This window comes from Colletotrichum tamarilloi, assembly GCF_030869305.1.
Source record: "Colletotrichum tamarilloi strain Tom-12 chromosome Unknown Scaffold_12.1, whole genome shotgun sequence".
Taxonomy (NCBI): domain Eukaryota; kingdom Fungi; phylum Ascomycota; class Sordariomycetes; order Glomerellales; family Glomerellaceae; genus Colletotrichum; species Colletotrichum tamarilloi.
In genome coordinates, this window is record NW_026849395.1 from 104135 (window position 1) to 123688 (window position 19554).

General features: G+C 54.6%; 9 protein-coding genes across 9 annotated transcripts; 6 read left to right on the forward strand and 3 right to left on the reverse strand.

Annotated features, from left to right (window-relative positions):
• Positions 1-816: 816 nt before the first annotated feature.
• On the forward strand, positions 817-1762 carry CTAM01_04842 (uncharacterized protein; the record flags this gene model as incomplete). Its single annotated transcript, XM_060520872.1, has 3 exons — positions 817-1009; positions 1071-1588; positions 1649-1762. The coding sequence occupies 3 exons, from the start codon at positions 817-819 to the stop codon at positions 1760-1762; spliced, it is 825 nt and encodes a 274-aa protein (XP_060384241.1).
• A 2601-nt stretch (positions 1763-4363) lies between these two features.
• CTAM01_04843 (uncharacterized protein) lies at positions 4364-4678 on the forward strand (the record flags this gene model as incomplete). The annotated part of the gene is made up of 1 exon (XM_060520873.1): positions 4364-4678. One exon carries the CDS (start codon positions 4364-4366, stop codon positions 4676-4678), a length of 315 nt encoding a protein of 104 aa, XP_060384242.1.
• Positions 4679-7386: 2708 nt separating this feature from the next.
• CTAM01_04844 (complex I intermediate-associated protein 30) lies at positions 7387-8224 on the forward strand (the record flags this gene model as incomplete). Its single annotated transcript, XM_060520874.1, has 3 exons — positions 7387-7430; positions 7534-7983; positions 8041-8224. The coding sequence occupies 3 exons, from the start codon at positions 7387-7389 to the stop codon at positions 8222-8224; spliced, it is 678 nt and encodes a 225-aa protein (XP_060384243.1).
• A 129-nt stretch (positions 8225-8353) lies between these two features.
• Positions 8354-9548, reverse strand: CTAM01_04845 (homoserine dehydrogenase; the record flags this gene model as incomplete). Its single annotated transcript, XM_060520875.1, has 2 exons — positions 8354-9414; positions 9512-9548. 2 exons carry the CDS (start codon positions 9546-9548, stop codon positions 8354-8356), a joined length of 1098 nt encoding a protein of 365 aa, XP_060384244.1.
• Positions 9549-9787: 239 nt separating this feature from the next.
• Positions 9788-11180, forward strand: CTAM01_04846 (uncharacterized protein; the record flags this gene model as incomplete). The annotated part of the gene is made up of 4 exons (XM_060520876.1): positions 9788-9883; positions 9936-10383; positions 10445-10781; positions 10886-11180. 4 exons carry the CDS (start codon positions 9788-9790, stop codon positions 11178-11180), a joined length of 1176 nt encoding a protein of 391 aa, XP_060384245.1.
• A 388-nt stretch (positions 11181-11568) lies between these two features.
• On the reverse strand, positions 11569-12717 carry CTAM01_04847 (fructose-1,6-bisphosphatase; the record flags this gene model as incomplete). Its single annotated transcript, XM_060520877.1, has 3 exons — positions 11569-11699; positions 11757-12538; positions 12593-12717. 3 exons carry the CDS (start codon positions 12715-12717, stop codon positions 11569-11571), a joined length of 1038 nt encoding a protein of 345 aa, XP_060384246.1.
• Positions 12718-13195: 478 nt separating this feature from the next.
• Positions 13196-13675, forward strand: CTAM01_04848 (uncharacterized protein; the record flags this gene model as incomplete). Its single annotated transcript, XM_060520878.1, has 1 exon — positions 13196-13675. One exon carries the CDS (start codon positions 13196-13198, stop codon positions 13673-13675), a length of 480 nt encoding a protein of 159 aa, XP_060384247.1.
• A 1222-nt stretch (positions 13676-14897) lies between these two features.
• Positions 14898-15675, forward strand: CTAM01_04849 (peroxisomal biogenesis factor 11; the record flags this gene model as incomplete). Its single annotated transcript, XM_060520879.1, has 2 exons — positions 14898-15439; positions 15513-15675. 2 exons carry the CDS (start codon positions 14898-14900, stop codon positions 15673-15675), a joined length of 705 nt encoding a protein of 234 aa, XP_060384248.1.
• An 876-nt stretch (positions 15676-16551) lies between these two features.
• CTAM01_04850 (pre-mRNA splicing factor) lies at positions 16552-18224 on the reverse strand (the record flags this gene model as incomplete). The annotated part of the gene is made up of 7 exons (XM_060520880.1): positions 16552-16971; positions 17028-17124; positions 17185-17261; positions 17657-17829; positions 17905-17910; positions 17983-18111; positions 18173-18224. 7 exons carry the CDS (start codon positions 18222-18224, stop codon positions 16552-16554), a joined length of 954 nt encoding a protein of 317 aa, XP_060384249.1.
• Between the last annotated feature and the right edge of the window lie 1330 nt (positions 18225-19554).

The window sequence follows — 19554 nt, forward strand, 5'->3', positions numbered from 1 at the left end:
TCTCGCTCTATCTCTGCCCTATGGTCCCCTCACCCCCCCCCCCCCTTTCTCTTTACTATTAACACGCCCGTATCCTCAACCCTCTCCTCTCTCTCTCTCTCTCTCTCTCTCTCTCTCTCTTTCTATACCTTTGCCTCTCTGTCTCTGTGTCTAGGTCTGTTTCTTCCTCGCTCTCTTGCCCCTCCCCCCCTCCTTCCTTCCCATGCGCCCCCATCTCCATCCCTAGGCATCGTGGTATCCTACCTTACCTGAGATGGGTAATTCGTAGGCTTCCTCACTTCACCCACACCACATCACACCCCCCTTCCACACAGCCGCACGCCCTCCCCCTGCCTCCCCTCCCATCCCCTCCTCGTCTTCTGGCGTAAGGCACGGTACCTGTACGAATACCCTTCATCTGCTTGCACGTCTCTCTTGCTGCGATACCTTGTACTAGTGTAGGGTCGCCAGGCTATGTGGAACCTATCTACATAGTTACAACTCCACGCCCTGCGAGGCACCCCTGCTTGTACTTGGTGGTCCTTCGCACTCACGCCGCCAGCCCTGTCGTTGCTGCCAGCCATGTCATTGCTCCCGGCTTGCTGGGCGGTTCGGGCTGAGCTCCTGTGAAGCCTTTGGGCTACTTTTTATTTAATAGCTTGCTCTCCCCTTCCTCTGCCACATCTTGCCTCATCATCCAGACTTCCAACAATCTAGACTTGATATAAGTTGCGACTTGTCAACTATCACCAAGCTTCCTCTTCTACATCTTGAACCAACATCCCCCCCATAATCCTCTTACACCAAGAAGCGCGACAACACCACAGCCCGCTCACAATGTCAATGTTCACCATGTCCCAACATCACCAATACGCCTACCCGGCAACAGCTCCCGCTCCCAGAGCATACTCTGGACACGGAACCAGCAGCGCCTTCAGCAGCTCCGCCAACCCTGATGAAGACTGGACCAAGATCTCCGACCTCGCTGAGCGCAGGAGGATCCAGAATCGCATTGCCCAGCGCAACTACCGTACGTCAAAGTCATAGCCACCCAACGATACAAGCACGCAAATACTAACACCGACTTACAGGCAAGAAGCTCAAGAGACGCCTTGAGGACCTCGAGAGACGCGCTGGCCAGGAAGGCACATCCCCCACCGAGAAGCCCGCGGCAACCAAGAGCACCAAAAGCAAAGCGGCGGGCAAGACACAAAAGACGCCCCCACCAACAAAGACCATGAACCAGGGCCAATTCACTCCTCCTATGAACAACGACGACGAGGTCTTCTTCGCACAACAGCACTACGAGGACGACCGCGGGAGATCCATCACTCCTCCGTTCCTCACATACTCAACCTACCCCCCGGCTGAAGAGATGATCATGGCTCCCGCATACACCACACAACCGTACCCCATGTCTGCCGCCGAGTATCCCACATATCTCGCCGCAACGGTACCGGTCACGCTACCGCCCATGAACCACTTCCAAGACGCCATCAAGCGCGAATCGTACCACAGCGACGACGGTCTTTCTCCCTACATGAACTACGCGTACATGCCCAGCATGGACATGAACGCGCAAAACTCCTACGACCCCACGAACCCTCATGTGAGTTATATGCGACAACCGCCTTCCCGCGATACATGATGCTGATGGGTTGATGAGCAGACTCCTCCGCTCTCACACTCGTTTGACCACTCGGCCAACTGTTCCGACGCCGGCTACGAGTATCCCACAACACCACTCTCCATGCCGGGATCTCCTGGCATGATCCAGCAATAGAGAGCGCAGCGCGAAGGAGGAGGAGAAACGAATATGCAACATCCCTGTCTATCGGAGCGTAGCATTTCTGGCGACCACAATTTGGGTTTCCATCACCACTTGGTTCTTTTTCATCCACGACCCCCCTTTTTTTCCTTTTGCACATGTTCAGCGTGGCTTTGGCCAGGAGTTCGGGGGCGTACGGATCGCATGTATTGGTCGAAGCGCTCGACCTCACGGAGATATGACTGGGAATAGGCGACGGCGTTTCACTTTGGGCAGACTGATCACATCGAGGGTCGTCTTGTTACGAGGTTTGATACGGCAGTCCAAAATTTAAAAGACGAGATTGTCCCAAACATTCTTTGTACTACTATAGAGAGCAACCTCAAAAAAGTAACACGATATCAATCACATGAGTGGAGCATCCGCCTTGACTGTTGTGAGGTGTTCGTGCTTGGAAAGGTGTCCGATGACGAGATGGGCGTTGGTATGAGGGCCCAAAGGGCGGCAGCAATAGGACGGGACAGCCTGGTAACGAGAAACAGCAAGTTCTAGCCCGCCGTGGACGACTATACGTATCGTAGGATTATACGAAGCGTGCAGGGAAGGCGGAGTTAAACATCAGTCTGGCCGAGGCGGGTGCGGAGAAAATAGCTTAAAGTTTCTTAACTCCTAGTATTCGTGTGGACTCGGGAAAAAGCTCGAGACTCGAGATACAAACTACAAGTCTTGGCCAAGGTCAAGGCAGCTGACAAAGCACTTTGAGGAGCAGACCTTTTGGGGTTGAGGATGAGGGTGGTGCTGGGTTATTCGAAGCATGTATAGAGACTAAGACACGTCCATGGGGGAAGAGGCAGACAGGAACTTAGACACCATGCTTCAAGATTTTTACCGAACTGTGGGAGGAATTGTTTCCATGATACCTCACTTCTGAAGAAGACGGTGATTGTCGATAAATGGAAAGACCGGGATTCCAGCAATCCTGAGCAAAGCAGTACACTAGAGATGAACGATGTTGCGGTACCACCCACGAATGAGCCTCTGCCGCAAGCGAGTACTCGACAGGGATCAGAGACCAAGACAACTGGAGAGAGCGGAATGGGGGGAACGAGGGGCGGAAAGCATATACGCGAGAATACCTATCGTCCCTCCGTTTTCTTCAACATAACGCGCAACATAACGCACAACAAGGCTCCCCAAAAGTACCTGAAACAAGATTACGAAGACATCAGGGAGATTCACGAGCAAACAACGTAGAAACCAGTGCAGCCCGGTAGAATAAATACCCACGTGATTTCGCGGAATAAGAGGGAATCTGTGCCTTGGACAAATTCCCGACGGGCGGATGTTCGCCCGTAGCCCGGTCGGATCTTGTGAATCTTCGTCATATGCCTTTACGTGTCTTGGGGCCGGACGCCGTGGCGGTGGAACGGCTTTGGTAGTCGTGGCCTTCAGCCAAAAGTCCCAAAAGATAGCACTTTCTGAGGATTGTCTGTAGATAACTCATATAGGGTACATTGGGTCGGGATAGGAAGAAGGGGAGGGTGGAAGGGCGCTTTCAGAAGCATGCCTTACACGGCAAAGTCCGAACAGCCTGCCGCCGCCTTTTACTTGCCCCCTTCTATGAGGAGCATGAGAGGAGAGTTCTTACACATGACAAATGGAGCGGGAATACGGCGTGTCAAGCGCATGAAATGGGTGTCTGGACGGATATTACGAAGACGATACGGATGATTCGTACACGGCGGCAGGGCAGAGCCGGGCGTCGAGAAGGTCTCAATACATCATGTCAAAAGGGAACTTTGGCTGCTGTTGCAGGGCATTCGCAAGGTGTGGCATGGCATGGGATCAACGCCTTCATGGGTCGATGATGGTTGGGCGGACGGTCCGGGGATGGCATTCGGATGGCCCAAGGGAAGCACGGGATTTGAACCGCTTCGCTTGTCACCCTTCCCTACTGCTGCGAGCTGCGTTTATTTCTCGATTAGGGAAGCATGGCCATTGTCGTACAAAGAGAGAGAGGCCGACCCGCCCCAGGGTTATCACTCGGGCTCTGGGCCAAGGTGACACAGGGAGGATTCGAGTCGGCTGTCAGGTTGCGTACTGCTCTTGTCACCCCCCCCCCCCCCCTCCCGCAAGCGCAGAAAAAGGACCAAGCATTAGGAGAAGAGGGGAGGGGAGAGAAGCAAGACTGACTGATAGCGCGTGCAAGAGTTGCCGGCGACCGCATGATGTGTCACCAACGACTTTCATCCTTACCGGTTTGCCAAGGGGGGACGGCCGCGAGTTCGGTTTGGTGACACAGCATTCGAACGTAGACGCAGAAGGGGAACTGACTTGCACGTATTGGAGGCGCTTTGCCGCGAAACCCTGGAACGTCGGTCGAAGAGGAGGAGTAGGGGGTGTGGGGTGTAATTGGGGGAGCCCAAACGGTCGGTCGGTTCAGTCAGTCTGGGGTAAAGATTGTTGATGAGGCCATGCTCCCCTTGGCACTGATTGACTACAAGAGATTGGGGAACTTATGGGAGGCGTTTCTAAACTTTACCACGGCCAGTCTCCAAAAGCTTAGCAACTTTTGGGCTAGTTTCTACTACCAGTCTTGTATCCGAACGCCTACGGATGTTGTTCAACTGGGGGAAGTCGCCGGAAAGTCGCCGAGGGCGGCAGAACGCCATCTTTTTGGAGGGAGGAGGAAGACAGCCGAGTGGGAGGGGAGTGCGGGATAAGGAGACAGAGAGGCTCGAGGGTGGCCGTGAAAGAGACGGGAGAGAGAGATCCCGGGGGGGCGTGTGCCGTGTGCGAGCTTGTCTTCCGGAGTTAAGCCCCGACTGCTTTCTGCCAACCCGTGCCATCACTGCCGTGTCAAGTCGTGCGATAGTAGAGCCTCCTCTTCTTAGTAAGGATTCCATCCGAAGTGCGAGCATCTCAGGATAGGGAAGTTAATCTGTGGGCCGAGATGGGGCGGGGACAGTTCACTTTCACCGGACAACAATCCATGGTACTCGCGTTAGTCTGGAAGTCGCGAGATATTCTTCTGAGTTGTACAACCCATCAGCATGATAGGAGTTGTTCTGTAATAATGCCATGTACCTAAGGTACGCAGTGCCGGCAAATGTGCATAATAATGCCGCTAGAGGTCTCACTTTCGCGTGTCCTTTAAATAGAGTCGCGGCCTTTGGAGGAACAAAACACTTTCCCACCACCTCATCTTATGTCTCTGCCCTCTCTCTCTCTCCCTCTCCCTCTCTTCGAACCAAAAACAGGTAGCGCTATTACTAGTAACTGTGAACCGTGACGCTGCGCACGGCCTAGGCTGGTACGACAGGTTGCATATGTCGGCGAGATTTTGAAAGGTGCCGAAGTTACGGAGTAGACTCTTGCAATTCGTCGCTATGATGATGGCTGCCGAAATATCCATAACTCAGATTGAACATTTTCCGGTACTTACCTTTAGGCTCCAGTGGTCCCAAAGGATCATCCGACAAATGGAAGAACGGTGGGATGTGCAGGCTTTCCTTCTGTACTCCGTAGGTGGAAACGGAATCGGGACCGGGGCCGGAATAAGATCGGACGGAGTTAGGGGCCGTTCAACAACAGAAGGCATTACCCCAAAGTTTCTTCCATCGATACAATGCTCAACCATATTCAACCACGTCTGCGCAGCCAAGTCCCAAGTCTTGGATCAAGGTTCCTTGAAAAGAGTAGACAAATACTTGGAGTGTGTTTGTTATATACTTGATGAACTGTTGACTAGTGGATAAATCATGCGACTGAATAGGCACGTTCTAGACCTCCAGCCTACTCCAATATTCAACCCGATTTTGTCCCTTTACTTCGTCTCAAAACTCATCGGGGAGATCTGGAACCGTCGTCATCCCGTCTCAGTCGGCTTCAGCCATGAACCATATTAGGCCGTCAAAAGGCCTTGCCCGCCTCCCCGTCTTACTAAGTCACGAGTCTTTAGAACCGCCATCTTCCTGGTTACACACTCGGGGCCGATCCGGCAGAAGACGGGGGCACAAGACCGGCCCCCGTCAGCTCGAACGCCCGTCCCCATAATCCCGTCACTGCGCTAAAACAACATCCGTCCACGGTCATTTCATGCCTTCTCCAAGGGCGCAATCAAGACAAGCTCTTGGGATCTGCTTACAACGTTAGGGGTGGTCGGGGAGCTGCAGAATACAGAGAAGAAAATGGTTAGTGATTAGTGATGAACATACACCACACCACTCAGGTGCAGCTCTCCCCACAACCATCAATGTCAATATCCATCAGCAACAAGGAACACCCCTTACGTTGCCTTACCTGGTCGTGTCTACCAAGTCAAATGCGAGCCGGATCATCCCAAACAGACATCGTAACGCCCCGCACCGAGGCGATGAATCGTGAAAATTAAGACGATGAGAAAGTGGTGTCGCTCATCCGAATCCGTCGAGGCGAGCATTAAGTTAAGCCTCAGCTATTTTCGAGTTTAGCCCACGCTAGGCTCTCAAAGACATATGAGCTTGAGCCCGGCGTGCCGTTTTGAGGCTAAAGCTGCCTTTGGAACATTGACACAACACACGCAGACAAACTAAGGGCCTTGTGGCTCAACCTAAGATTGATCTCATTCGTCATTGCATTTTACACTTGAGTTTCGCGCTCGCCTTCGCGACCTCGCCCAGCTCGCCCCTCGGTGTCGCTCGCGCTGAGCCGCACCATTTCAACTTCAGCAAACCATCGTCTATGTAGTGAAGTTTCAATTGCATTCTAAAGTTAACCTTCTCGCGTGACATAGCGTGTAAAACCGTTCTTAGCCGTGAAGCAAAACCCGTTCAACCATCTCCAACGGGTAAGCAATCCTGTCAATTGGCTGGCTCGAAAATTGACACCATTTGCCCTAGCGTTTCTCGGCCTTCCTTCTCGGCACCTTGGCGGAACAGGCCGTGATGATCTCCACAGTCTGAGTCTTGATTCAAACGTTCTGACAAACCGCCTTTTTCCAAATGCATAGGCTTAGCTTCGTAGTGCTTCGGGGTAATTTGAGACAATGACACAGCGATCGAGATGCCACTCCCACCTCCAAGGACGACTATGTACGTCCTTTTGCCAATTACGGAGCCGAACCCATATGGATTCAATCGATCCTAGGCAGCAATTAGAAGTAAATAGGGAGGCACTGGTGCTTTATTTGAACTAAGGTATGCGCTGTGATGTGAAGGAGGGAGGATGAACATCACAGCCGTTGTACAGCCACAATTCAGGACGTCTGTGGGAGCTTAGGTAACTAGATTGCTGAGCCACAATACCTTAGCTATCGGGACCCATTCTGGTGGGGCCATGCTGCACGCCTCTGCCCACTCATCCTATTGGCCAGGATTTATGTGGGAGCTCACCAGCCTCGCGAACGCTCAGATGAGGTCGTCATGATCCTTCGCGCTCTTCAACGACTATTGTCCACCGTCGACCGGTCACGACACAGCCCTATTTTGGAGCCAATTCCGTCCCTAACGCCAAACAATTGAAATTCGTCACTGGTTTTTGGCCCGTTTTCTGCCAATTGACCAGCTCGAATCTTCGTGCCATCAGTTCTGTTCCGAACCCACGCCTCAGTGCAACTGCCGATATAGCCACAGCTTTGCCAACCGGCCAAAGCGCACATCATGCCTCCCGATTGGAAATTGCTCTACCTTTACGGTGGCGACAAGTCAGTGTGCCCAAGTTTGCTTCACAAGCGTTGCTCGTGGTCATGCCTGACCATCCGGCCTCGTTTTCTGATTCCCGTGTGAAATTGCATTGTTAACCATCAGGTGCAGCCCCTGGGACTCAAGTCTGTGGACCGATTCAGATGACAGAGTACGTGGCGGTAAGAGCCAGTCCCATTTGCACTGCGAGTCACCGGAGAAGGCTGAGTTCTTCGGCAACTTGGACATCACCGCTCTGGGAGGAGCAGGATTTGCGTCGCAGAGGACACTCGGCACACTTGACCTAGACTTGAGTCAGTACGACGGGCTTGCTATCAGAGTCTTGAAGAGCGATTCCAAGAAGTACACAGTCACTATCAAGGATGAAATCCTTCCTCCGAGAGAGGATGGCCGCGACCAGAGCACCATCAGCTGGGAGTATGACTTTGTTCCCGAGGAGGGCGAAGTGAAGATCCCGTGGGAGCAGTTCAAGGCAACCTACAGAGGCAGGGACAAGCCTGATGCCAAGCCACTGGACATTGCCAACATCAAGAGAATCAGCTTCATGATGCGAAGGTAGGACGCAAGCCTGTTTGCGAAACAATCCCCCGGCTGTTGTTAACACCATCGCAGCTTCTTTGGCACCCAGTCAGGTGATTTCAGCTTCACCGTTGGCTACCTGGCGGCTTTCAGCAACCGTCGCGAGTCATCGGGCTCCGATGTCTCGTTCCAAAAGGAATATGTCGCTGCACCTGCACCGGCTAAGTCATCATCATGGTTGAGTTGGCTTTGCGGATGGGGAGATAAACGAGTTTAAGATGCTAAGGCGACTGCAAAGCTGTATGGCAAGGCGGGTAGGAAATCACTATTGTTATTTGACATCCCAAGAAATTCCATGGCGTCAGGGTAGGCAAGTGAATTTCATTCCATAAGGCTACATAGAGCTTTAAGCAATCTGGCCCAATACCTTGATCAAGTCAGCAGTAACACCCATGGCCGTGACATCGCCACCGGCACCTGCACCCTGGACGATGAGAGGGTTGCTGCCGTAACGTTCCGTGTAGAAGCTGATGATGTTGTCGCTACCCTTGAGGGCGGCGATGGGGTGAGATGCGTCGAACTGCTCTAGGCCAACCTTGACCTGCTTGCTGGCAACATCGATGCTGCCAACAAAGCGAACGACCTTGCCCTGCTTTTCCGCAGCAGCCTTGGTCTCCTCCATTTGACTGTCAAACTCGGGCAGTTTCTGAAGGAACTCGTCTCCACTCGAGCACGACTCGAGCTCCTTAGGAATCAAGCTCTGGACGGGGAACGAGGTGGGCGATTCGACGGGGAGTCCTGCCAGTCTGGCGAGAATGGTGAGCTTGCGGGCGACGTCGAGGCCGTTGAGGTCGTCTCTCGGGTCGGGCTCCGTGTAGCCCAGCTCCTTGGCCTTGGCCACCTCGGCAGACCACTTGCCGCCGGCGCCCGATGTCGGAGCGAAAGAGTTGAAGAGGAAGGACATGGTGCCGCTGAAGACACCCTCAATCTTGGTGACGCGGTCACCCGTGTCGACGAGATCCTTGAGGGTCGAGATGACGGGCAGGCCCGCGCCGACGGAAGATTCGTGGTAGACCTTGGCGCCGGAGGTCGAGGCCGCGTTGAAGATATCCTGCCACAGCTTATAAGAGCCAGAGAAGGCCTTCTTGTTCGGGGTCACGATGCTGATTCCCTTGCCGAGGAAGACGGGGTATGCGTCGGCGACATCCTGGGAGCTGGTGTTGTCGACTAAGACAACCTTGGCCGGGGCGGCGGCAAGGTAGTCGGCGAGCTGAGGGAGAGGGGGAGGGGCTTGCGAAGCGCGAGACAGTTCCTCGATGGCGCCGGCAAAAGGGGTAGGGGTGTACTTCGCATCGTACAGGGCCTTCTTGCTAGTCGAGATGTAGATCAAGTTGAGCTTCGGGGAGGGTCTGCGAGTGGCCAAGGCCTCGAGCTGGGACAGGAAGCACTTTCCGACACCACCAGCACCTGTAACACCCCGGTTGGTCAACCCAAGTTTGCTAACACGTGCAGTAGGAGGAAGAAAAGCCTTGAGGTTGTTTTGAGAGGTGAGCAATATTCTTACCGATGATGGCGATGAAAACTTGCTTGGAGGAGGCCATTGTTACTTGCTTGATTGACTTTCGTCGATTGACTCAGATGTACTGGCAGAAGAGTATGTTATGCAAGTGTACGTTGGGAAATAGACTCATTTTCGAAGCCCCTCCGACCGCGGGGCAGCTCTTAGTGGGGTAAAAGCCATTCAGACCCCGAAAATCTGTCGGTGAGTGCGGGGTCGGTGTTCCACTCACCGAGGACAACACCGACCTACTCACCGAGCGACCGCATCCGGCAGACGGGCATGTCGGCATTCCGCACCTTTCTGAAGACCGAAGTCCAGGGAGCTTGGGCCCTCCTTGGCCAGGTCGTGTCGTCATTCACTCCAGTCTCACCAGGGGTGAGCTTCGGCCGAGTGGACTTCATACAAAGCCATAGGGCTGACTCTACAGCAAGCTCAATTCGATTCTGTAGCTCATAAAGGGTTGCTTGTCCCCGATCTTGCACCGTGGTGGGAAACAGGTGGTTTCCTCGCAACAGCATCGCCCATCATGTCCCTACTACAATCTCTTCTGCACCTCACCAACTTCAAGAACCCTCTGCTGCGGACTCTGATCCCCGCCGTCTCAGCAGCATATGCGATCCAGGCAGCCTTTGCTGTACCGTCAATCGTCGCCCAAAATGAACGTTTCTACGACTTCTCCGGGTCGCTGACCTACTTGTCCGTCACTGCTCTGAGCTTATACCTGCCCTCTCTCCGTGCCAAATACTCCTCGGCCGTTGCCAGTTCAGCGCCGCTCCCTGGTCTGTTCGAAGCGTTCACCAAGCCCGGTGGCGTGGGGGCCCTCAACTGGAGACAAGTCGTCATCAGCGGTGCCGTCGCGTTCTGGGCTGTCAGACGTAATATGCCACTCCTCTAGCCGCGCGTGATGGCCAAAAACTGACTGATTGTGAACCGCAGTCGGATCATACCTCTTTCAGCGCATCTTGGAAGAAGGCAAAGACTCTAGATTCGACGAGATCAAAAAGTCCCCGGCGAAGTTTGCTGGCGCCTGGTTCGCCCAAGCAACCTGGGTTTCCCTCTGTCTCATGCCCGTCATCGCTTTGAACTCCGTACCAGCCGCCGCCTTCGCCTCCCTTCCCGCTTTCAAGATCACGGACGCCATTGGCCTGTTCGTCTACGTCGCTGGCTTCGCATTCGAGATCACGGCAGACAGGCAGAAGAGCAAGTGGCTGCGCGAGAAGCGCGCAAAGGCCCACGACGAGGAGTTCATGACCAAGGGTCTGTGGAGTGTTAGGTATGTCTGGCGATTACACCTGAGCGGTGCGCGTGCTGCAAGACCGCATGCGACGCTACCCTTCGACGCTGCGAGAACAAGACACAAGCTGATCCTCTCTGTAGCCAATACCCCAACTACTTTGGTGAGATGTCACTCTGGACAGGTATCGCGACTGCGGCGGCTGGAGTACTTGTGACACAACCCATTCAACTGGCCCTCGGCTTGTCGTCTGGTGTCACCGGGCCACTTACTGCGATGGCCATGTCCTATGTGAGCCCGGCCTTTGTCAGCTTCCTTCTCCTCAAGGTGTCGGGAGTGCCCATGAGCGAGAAGAAGTACGACAAGCGCTACGGTGACCGCAAGGACTACCAGGAGTGGAAGAAGAACACACCCAAGTTGTTCCCCAAGATCTTCTAAGTGCGCAGGTACTGCTGTGGGCATCATAATCTTCAATGCATCTATCATGATTTGGGATATACTCAATGGTCAGCGAGCTTCACTCTGTAGATGATTCAAACGTGCAATCCATTCAATGCATATCCTATTCCTGGCCAACGCAAGGTTACGATCTACGGCCAGACAATTATCCTTGAGCTCGCAACAAGGAATCCTCAATCCAATCCCTTCTTGGCACGTAGCCAGCCATCCTCATGTTCATTGCGTTTGTCCCAAAGCGCCACATTAAAGAAGAATAAACCACCCGCCGGGTTTCAGTAAATCATGAAATGCGCCGTGTTCTCCCACATTTTGGTGTAAGATGGTATGTAGCACGAGGACACCAGTCGCTCTTCCCCAGCAATATGCTTTACTGGTGGAACTTCTTGACCTTCTCAACTTCGTCGAAGCTGCCCATAAAGATTCCAGCCCTGTCGTGAATACCCTCGGGAACGACGTCCAGCATTCTCCTCATTTGGCTGTCTACCGCTTGGCCACCGGCTGTGATGATGTTGTTAGTATGCTGCGATTCAACCGGTCTAACAGGCTGCAACTCACCATTCTCAAATACCAAGGCCATGGGCGCGCACTCGTACAGGATACGAAGCTTGCCCTTGGGGCTCTTTTTATCCGCCGGGTAGGCAAAGACACCTCCGTACAGCAACGTACGGTAGGCGTCGGCGACCATGGAACCAATGTAACGCGCGCTGTAGGGCTTGCCGTTCTCCTGCGGCGTCTTCAACGAGTTGAAGTAGTTGTTGGTGCTGTCCTCCCAGTAGAGCGAGTTACCCTCGTTGACGGAGTAGATGGCGCGGGACTGGGGCAGGCGCATGTCCGGGTGGGTGAGGATGAACTCGCCGACGCCGTTGTCGAGGGTGAAGCCGTTAACGGTGCCGCCCTTCATGGTGAGGACGAGCTGCGTCGAGGCGCCGTACATGGTGAAGCCGGCGGCCAGCAGCTCGGAGCCGGGCTTGAGGATGTCCTCCTTTGTGCCGGTGGAGCCCTCGGGCAGCTTGTGGATGCCAAAGATGGTGCCGACGGAGACACCGGCGTCGAGGTTGGAGGAGCCGTCGATGGGGTCGCAGGCGACGGCATAGCGGGCGCCGGTGGCGTCCTTGAAGAAGATGATCTCCTCCTCCTCTTCCGATACGAGCAAGGCGCAGCGGCCAGAGGACCTCATGGCTTCGATGAAGAGGTCATTGGAGATGACGTCGAGCTTCTTTTGGTCGTCGCCCGTGATGTTGGAGGAACCGGCCAGACCCGTCAGGTTGACCAGGGTAGCTCGGCGGATGTAGTATGCGATGGACTTGAAGGAGAATTGCAGAGCGTGACACAGAAGACTGGACTATCGTTAGGAGCTATCACGGGGGCTTGGAAGCGCGTATGAGACCTACGTGAAATCTCCGGTGGCTTCCTTGTGCTTGGTTTGCTCTTCCGTCAGGAAACGGGTCAAGGTGATAATGTTGGTGTTGATCTTCTCGGTCTCTTGTTCACCGGCGTTCGTTGTGTAGGCTGACATGATGGGCTAGAATTTGGTCTACAGGTACCGAGTCTTAGCTATCAATGGTAGAGGAGGAATGGTCTGGACAGCTTGTGAACAGAGAGAGAAAACTTACGGAATAATTCCAATGGAGGACGAGGGGTTGACACTTGCGATGGCGGGGTTCACGGGAGCTCTAACAAAGAGTGTTGCGCACTGACACAATGGTTCGGGATGTAAGCCGAAGGATAGTAGAGGATAAGTAGATGAAGGGAAATGTTGCAGGAGGAAGGGAGGGAGAGAGAGCAGAGAGAGAGAGAAATAGTCAAGAGATGCGATCACGAAGGAGGAATTGGAAGGGGAATGGACCTTGTTTGTAGTCCCCGGGTCTTGGGGCATGGACTATTACTAGGTAATTACCTGACACTTCAATCATCAGCGTTGCCGGAAGCTCTCGTGTGTGTACTTCCGTACCAAGGGGTCCTCTTCTGGCTCTCGATGGGCAAAAGCATGGTCCATGGCCCAGCCATGGGAAAATGCCCCTCAGTTCGGCATACGGCTATCACAGGGCCACACGTCCTATTATCGCGCTCGATCCCGAGTCACCACGACAAAGTGGAGTCAACCGCAGGCACCTCCGGCCGAGGGGAACCCGAGACATGGGGACGCGGGCGCAACAAGGAGAGGACGCAAGGCGTCCCTCGAGGATTTCTCGGAAACCCTCGGCGCGGTGTGCAGCGAGCACACACGATGGCTGCGGCAGTCTACGGGTGGCTTTGGGAAAGCAGACTCTGAGAGGGCGGCTGGGTTGGAACAGAGAACCTTGCCTTTGGCGGGGGCGGGGGGGCCACGCCGCACCTTTGTGTGGGCAACGCAGCTTAACAACACTAATAACTCGCGTCGAGGGGGAGGGGCTCCAGAGCCAGAGGCAACTCTTTCGGGGATAGGAGATGAGCAGATAGAGGAGCGGCAGAGAAGCACGGCGGATAAGACATGACCGATGGACGAGGTGACATCATGCGGGCGATGGGATGGAAGTGTTCTGGAGTCTGAACCCTAGCACCTTTTTCTTTCGGCTTCCAAGCCGTTGGATCTGACGGATATGTAATAATTGCTGTTTCGGCGTATTACCCCGATAATATTCTCCTCTCTGAATAAGGATGTTGGGATGTTGGGATGTTGTATTTTCCATGTTCTTTCCCAGTCTGTGGTGAGAAAAAGGTGTTGACTTTGTCCGGACCAGTGTGCTTCTTGTTGCTCCACGGGACGGACGGGGGTCGATTCTCCAGTAGGTGCCGGATGGAAATAGAAAGACACGAGAAGTGGGATGGATAGTGAATGACAAGGGGGTTTCCGCGAACCCACTGCTTACAATTACCATAGGAGGAAAAACTAGTCATTGTGTAGTCATGGGAATTCAGCCTCTCCATACTGGTTGTGGAGAGGGAAGATCCAATATCCGTACCTTACCTCATAGAGAGCAGTTGGTTGCTCATGACTGGAAAAACGGTAAAGATTCAAATCAGAAGCGAAACGCTTTAACGCCTCATTGACAGGCATAACTGGAGAATATCCTTGGCGTAGATGCTACCTCCCTACGCAGGACCTTAGCCGCAAAGGGAATTATTCCGTATGCACTTGGTAATTAGGATATAAGTTGCCGATGACTGGCCCCTTTGGCCTTGGGTAAAACGTACTGCCGTCAATTGTCACGGGTCACTCAATTTCCCCAGCGAACCGCCCCACCTCCTTAGCTAAGCTGACCGAGTCGAAGAAAGTCTCTAGGCACGTGAGAGCCTTCTCCGCACCCGGCTGCTGCTGCTGTTGGCGTTATGGCTGCCCAGGTGCGCGTCCTTCCGTCTGTCTGGCCCCCCGGGTCCCCAGGCTCCCAGCCAGCAAGCCCCAGCTCTGGCGATGTCTCGGGTTCGCTGGCGGACCTCGGCATGTGGCAGCTCGTCTTTGAGCCGGTCGGCTTGCCCAATGCTCTGCTCTCTCTTTCTCTCTCTAAACCGCACCACCCCGATAAGACTCCCTATTTGCTTTCGATACCATATTTGAATGCTACAACCTCCGCGTGAAGACCAGCCCACTCATCCATCTCGTGCTGCTTCCCCATCCAAAAAAGGGCCATCTCCATAATCCAGCAAAACATCATCATCTAACTCCACCATCGCATCCATCCCATCCGGTGATTTGCAATCCCATCAAGAACCGCCAAAATGGTCGCCGACGCCCTCATCTACCACCCGTCCGTATCGCACTACAACAAGTTCGTAGCCACCACCGTCGGCCGCGACAAGATCCTCCGCACCCTCCAGTACTTTGCCCGCTTCTACGCCTGGTACCTCTTCCGCACCAATGGCTCCAAGGCCGAGATCGCCCCCTGGGACGCCATCAAGAAGCAGTTCGGCCTAACCCGCAAGATCATGCGCATCGGCAAAAATGTCGAGCACTTCAAGGCCGCTGCCGTCGCCTCCGACGCAAAGACGATGGATCCCGTCCTCCGCTACGCCGCTGTCGGCCGCCAGCTGGGCTACGCCGGCTACCTGACCTTTGACGCCGCCACCGTCCTCGACGCCGCCGGCATCAGAAAGTGGGAGGGCGCAAAGAGGCTGCAAAAGGAGGCCTACCGCTTCTGGGCCATTGGCATCCTCTTCAGCGTCGTCGCCCAGACCTACACCCTCTACCGCCTCCAGCAGCGTGAGGCCAAGGTCGATAAGAAGGAGGGCGAGGGTGTCGTCGAGGCCAAGAGAATAGCAATGTACGTTCCGCATAGTCCCTCAAATGCTTTTTCCAAAGTTCTGGCAACACCAAGCTGACAAAACAAACAACAGTGAGCGCGCCGCCGGCCGTCTGCAGCTCATCTCCGACCTCTGCGACTTGACCGTCCCCACCTCTGCCCTCGCGTGGGCCAACTTCGACGACGGCATCGTCGGCCTTGCTGGCACCGTAAGCAGTTTGATTGGCGTGTATACCCAGTGGAAGAAGACGGCATAATCGCGTTGCCGCACGGAACAAAGGAAAGATAGTACGTTGTATATGTATGCTTGTGATGAATTGTGTTGTATGTCGGATAACGAGATGCGTCGTTGGAGCGATTGGTATTGTACTTGTCTACTAAATTGAAGAGGAGGAACGTTAGGGGTTGAGCTTGACTGAGGCAATGCTTTTGAAATCTTTTGGGCGTTTGGTATGCACCTAGCCTGAGCTGAAGGCATGGTGCTATGATGGGCGGGACAAGGTAGACAGACTGCCAGCTACTCCCTGCTGTCGATGCGGACAATATAGTCGGCTTGGATACCAAGTAATCCTCTTTCACCAACATCGAATATTCAAGATATTTACGAACGGAGATATCTCTTGCTCTTGCTGATGGCAAGTGGTTTCGATCGCCCTCAGTCGCTACAACTCATTTGGAAGAAAACCGGTCTGAGCCATGACACATGTCATTGTTCGATTGACTCGAAAGCCGGCCCCCAAAGACCAAAATTGTGCTCATAAAGCGAATACGCCATTTCATTTTTGGTGGATATCCATGCATGTAATCGTACAATATACATCAGGCACTCGACATTTTTTCCCTCCTGAACTCAACGGACCCAGAATCGTTGCATCCGCAGCTGTGTTGTTGATGATGCTTTGACAAAAATCGCAATTTGAAACATGCCTCGAACGTCTGCTCGACGAACACCGTAGAGGCAGGCGTAAGCCTAACGCTGCTCAACCACCTCATCCTATTTCATTCTCACGGAACACCGCTTGTTGCCATTGATATTTACCATTGTGGCTGGAGCCACTAGAGTGGAGGTGCTTCCAGCATCTATTCAGAGTCAAGGACAGCCCCTATGAGGCAAGTTTATGAGCAGGAGTGAGTTACCAGTAACGGCCACCACGTTCATACTCGCGAGGGTACCCATCACGCGGGTAACCTGCTTCCCTGGGAGGGAAGTCTCTAGGGGGGCGATCATACGGCCCTCTGCCGTTGACATAAGGGTCGGGCGGCGGGGGGTAGTCCCGTCGGTAAGGGTCGTCGTAGCGGCCTCGTGGAGGGGGGTAATCGTCCATGGGGCGACGCGGAGGAGAGCGGTAACGAGCACGCTCGTCGTAGTACTCGCGGCGGGGACTACGCTCACGGTATCCCTCACGATAACCATCTCTGCGTGGGCTGTAGCCTCTCGGGGGACCACGTCGGTCGTAGTCGTCGACTGGAGGCGGGTAGGGTCGACGGCCGCCGCCGGGGGAACGAGACCGAGCGCTGCGCATGTCGCCACGAGGCGGCATGTCCGGTTGAGTCTGGTAAAACGTGAGTACAAAAATTCTCTCATCATCGGTCATCTGCTCTTGCTTACGTCTGCTACGCAGGTGACGCGGCTTCCCTTGAATTCCCGGCCATCAAGCTTCTCGACAGCGGTTCTCAAGTCCGCCGCAGTCTCGAATTCAACGAAGCTGGATCGAGTCTTGGTCAGCAAACGCAAAATTGCAGGTGTTGGGCTAAGGTCAACATACCCGCGCCCGTTGCCGTCGCGGGGCGTTTCCGAGTAGACAACGTCAAGGCTTGACTGACGAGCAAAGTCTTTGAGGTCCTATATCCAGAATCCATGTAAGTTGGTGTCCAGGATCGGTATGATGGGCCGAAGAGGGCTGGTAATCCAGGATTCATAGACCAGTCGGCAGCAAGCCAAGGGGATTGAAGCCAGGAGTGGTGTCGTCCGGCATTGGGGTTCCGTCGCTGCTTTGGCAGGCCCGCGCCGGTTCAAAGAAACGGCCATGGACTTGGGAAAGCAAGGTTCAGGAGCGCAGCACGGTCCGGACTAGTCGACTGACAGGCCGCCAATGGCTTGGAGCTGAGGCTATACAGCATGCCGAAAAGTCCACAGTCCACCTCGAAGGGTACGATGAATGTCCAGGCGCGCCATAGGCGCAAGAAGAGAAGGGAATCCAGGAATCCAGCTTAGAGAATGGGGAGAGAACAACAGACCTGCCAACTGGTATCGGTGGGAAGTCCCGTGATCTGCATTCGGTGGGGAGTGCGGCGAGGCCTGGGAGGAGCGCGCTCATTGTTGCCAAAGCCACCGGCACTGCCGCCCTCCCTGTGACGGGTTCCACGGGCAAATTGTACGGTCAAGCGTTCGCCCATGAAGTCGGATCCATCTTTTCAACGCTATGGTTAGCGCACCAGAAATGAAGGGATATCGTTACGCGGTGGGACGGCGCAGTAGGACATACGGAAGGCTAGGCAAGGAAGAAGTTAGCAACAGAGTAATGCATATAGGCGCAATCGTAATTAGAGCTGGGATCACCTACCAGGAACAACATCGCGAGCATCCATGGCATCCTTGTACTCGATGAAGCCGAATCCGTTCATGAGCTTTATTTCGGTAATTTCGCCGGTGCCATGGGTCGCGAAATGGGCCTCGACATCAGCCTTGGTGGCTACGAAGGTTAGCCGGGTTGCGATAAGAACGCGCCGGATGATGCGCAAGGTTGAGCTTACCATTGCGAGGGAGATTTCCCAGGTACAGCCTGGTGGAGGATACCTCGGTCATTGTGGCGTTGAATATGATGCGTCCTTGGATAAACAGTCAGGGTCGGTCGTTGGATAGAAACAAAGGTTGGCCCAAGATTCCGGTCTGGATGGAGGAGAATTCGCGAAGGCGATGGTCCGCAGACCGGGCAGGGAGAGATGTCCAAAGGGTTTCCAGAGCAGTCCTAACGGAATAGCTGCGAAGGCAGAGAATGGGGCGACTGGGCCGGGGAGGACGAGGCTTCAACGGCACAGGCCGGCTTTGACCAAGGCGCAAAGATTGAGGTATACTGACGATTCAGGAAGACGAGATGCCCGGTCTAGTCGTCGCTCGACGTCTGCGAGAGGGGAATTGAATCGACGGGGGACGGTTGGTGGGCGGGAATATTATGAGGACGGGGATTTCGACGCTGACCCGGTCGGTCGAGTCGCGATGCGATTGGTCGGAGCAGAGATGGAATCTGACTGTGTGAGAGGTCAAGGGCGCAGGATTCGGAAGAGGAGGAAGAGGAGGGGTTCTGGAATGGTTGTGGTTGTGGTGGTTTGAGGAGAATGGGACAAGGTGAGGTAGGTAGGTAGGTGTGGTGGTTAGGCAAATGGAAGGTATTTGATATTGCTTAGGTAGGTTGGCATCCGTACCTCAGGTAGCTACACAGTAAGGTAAGGTAGGTACCCTTGGGCAGGCGGTAAAGTTCCTTACCTCTGCGACGGGAGGTACCGCGGTACAAACAGTGGGTACCTGATAAACCTATGTTCCTTGCGATTCGGTAGGCAGGAACTTAGGAAGAAGAGGATGAGAAGGAGCCTTATTTCTTCCTTTTCCTCTTGAATGGAAAAAAAAAAAAAGAAGGAGCAGGGGAAACAGCAGGAGGCTAGGAGCTGTGAGTTCGAAAGGAAGGAGGGTGGAGCGAAAAAGAGAATCAGACATGGGCCTGGAGGGGAGGCGAGGAGGAGAAGACTGAATCTGGGCGTGATGGGCCGCCAGCCGCGCCCCAGAGCACAGCTGCGGCCTTCTGCTTCTGGTCCCAAGGTACCTTTGAGCAATGAGGAGAGCGCCTGCCCCCCCCCCCCCCCCCCCCCCCCCCCCCCCCCCCCCCCCCCCCCACCCCCTCCCCGTCTCTGCCCCCCCCCCGCCCCCCCTCCCCCCCGCTCGCCCCGCGGGGGCCGGGGGGGGCCCCCCCGCCCCCCCCCCCCCGGCGCACTAGACGTAGCATCAGCCAATGATCGCGTTTGATTCAGTCTCCTCGACCATCGTGATCCTGGCTCGTACCTGACGATGGTGGGAACCTGAGGTAGGTAGGGAACCTCACCTCACTCCAAAGGTACTTTTTGAAGGTACACGAGCTCGGGTT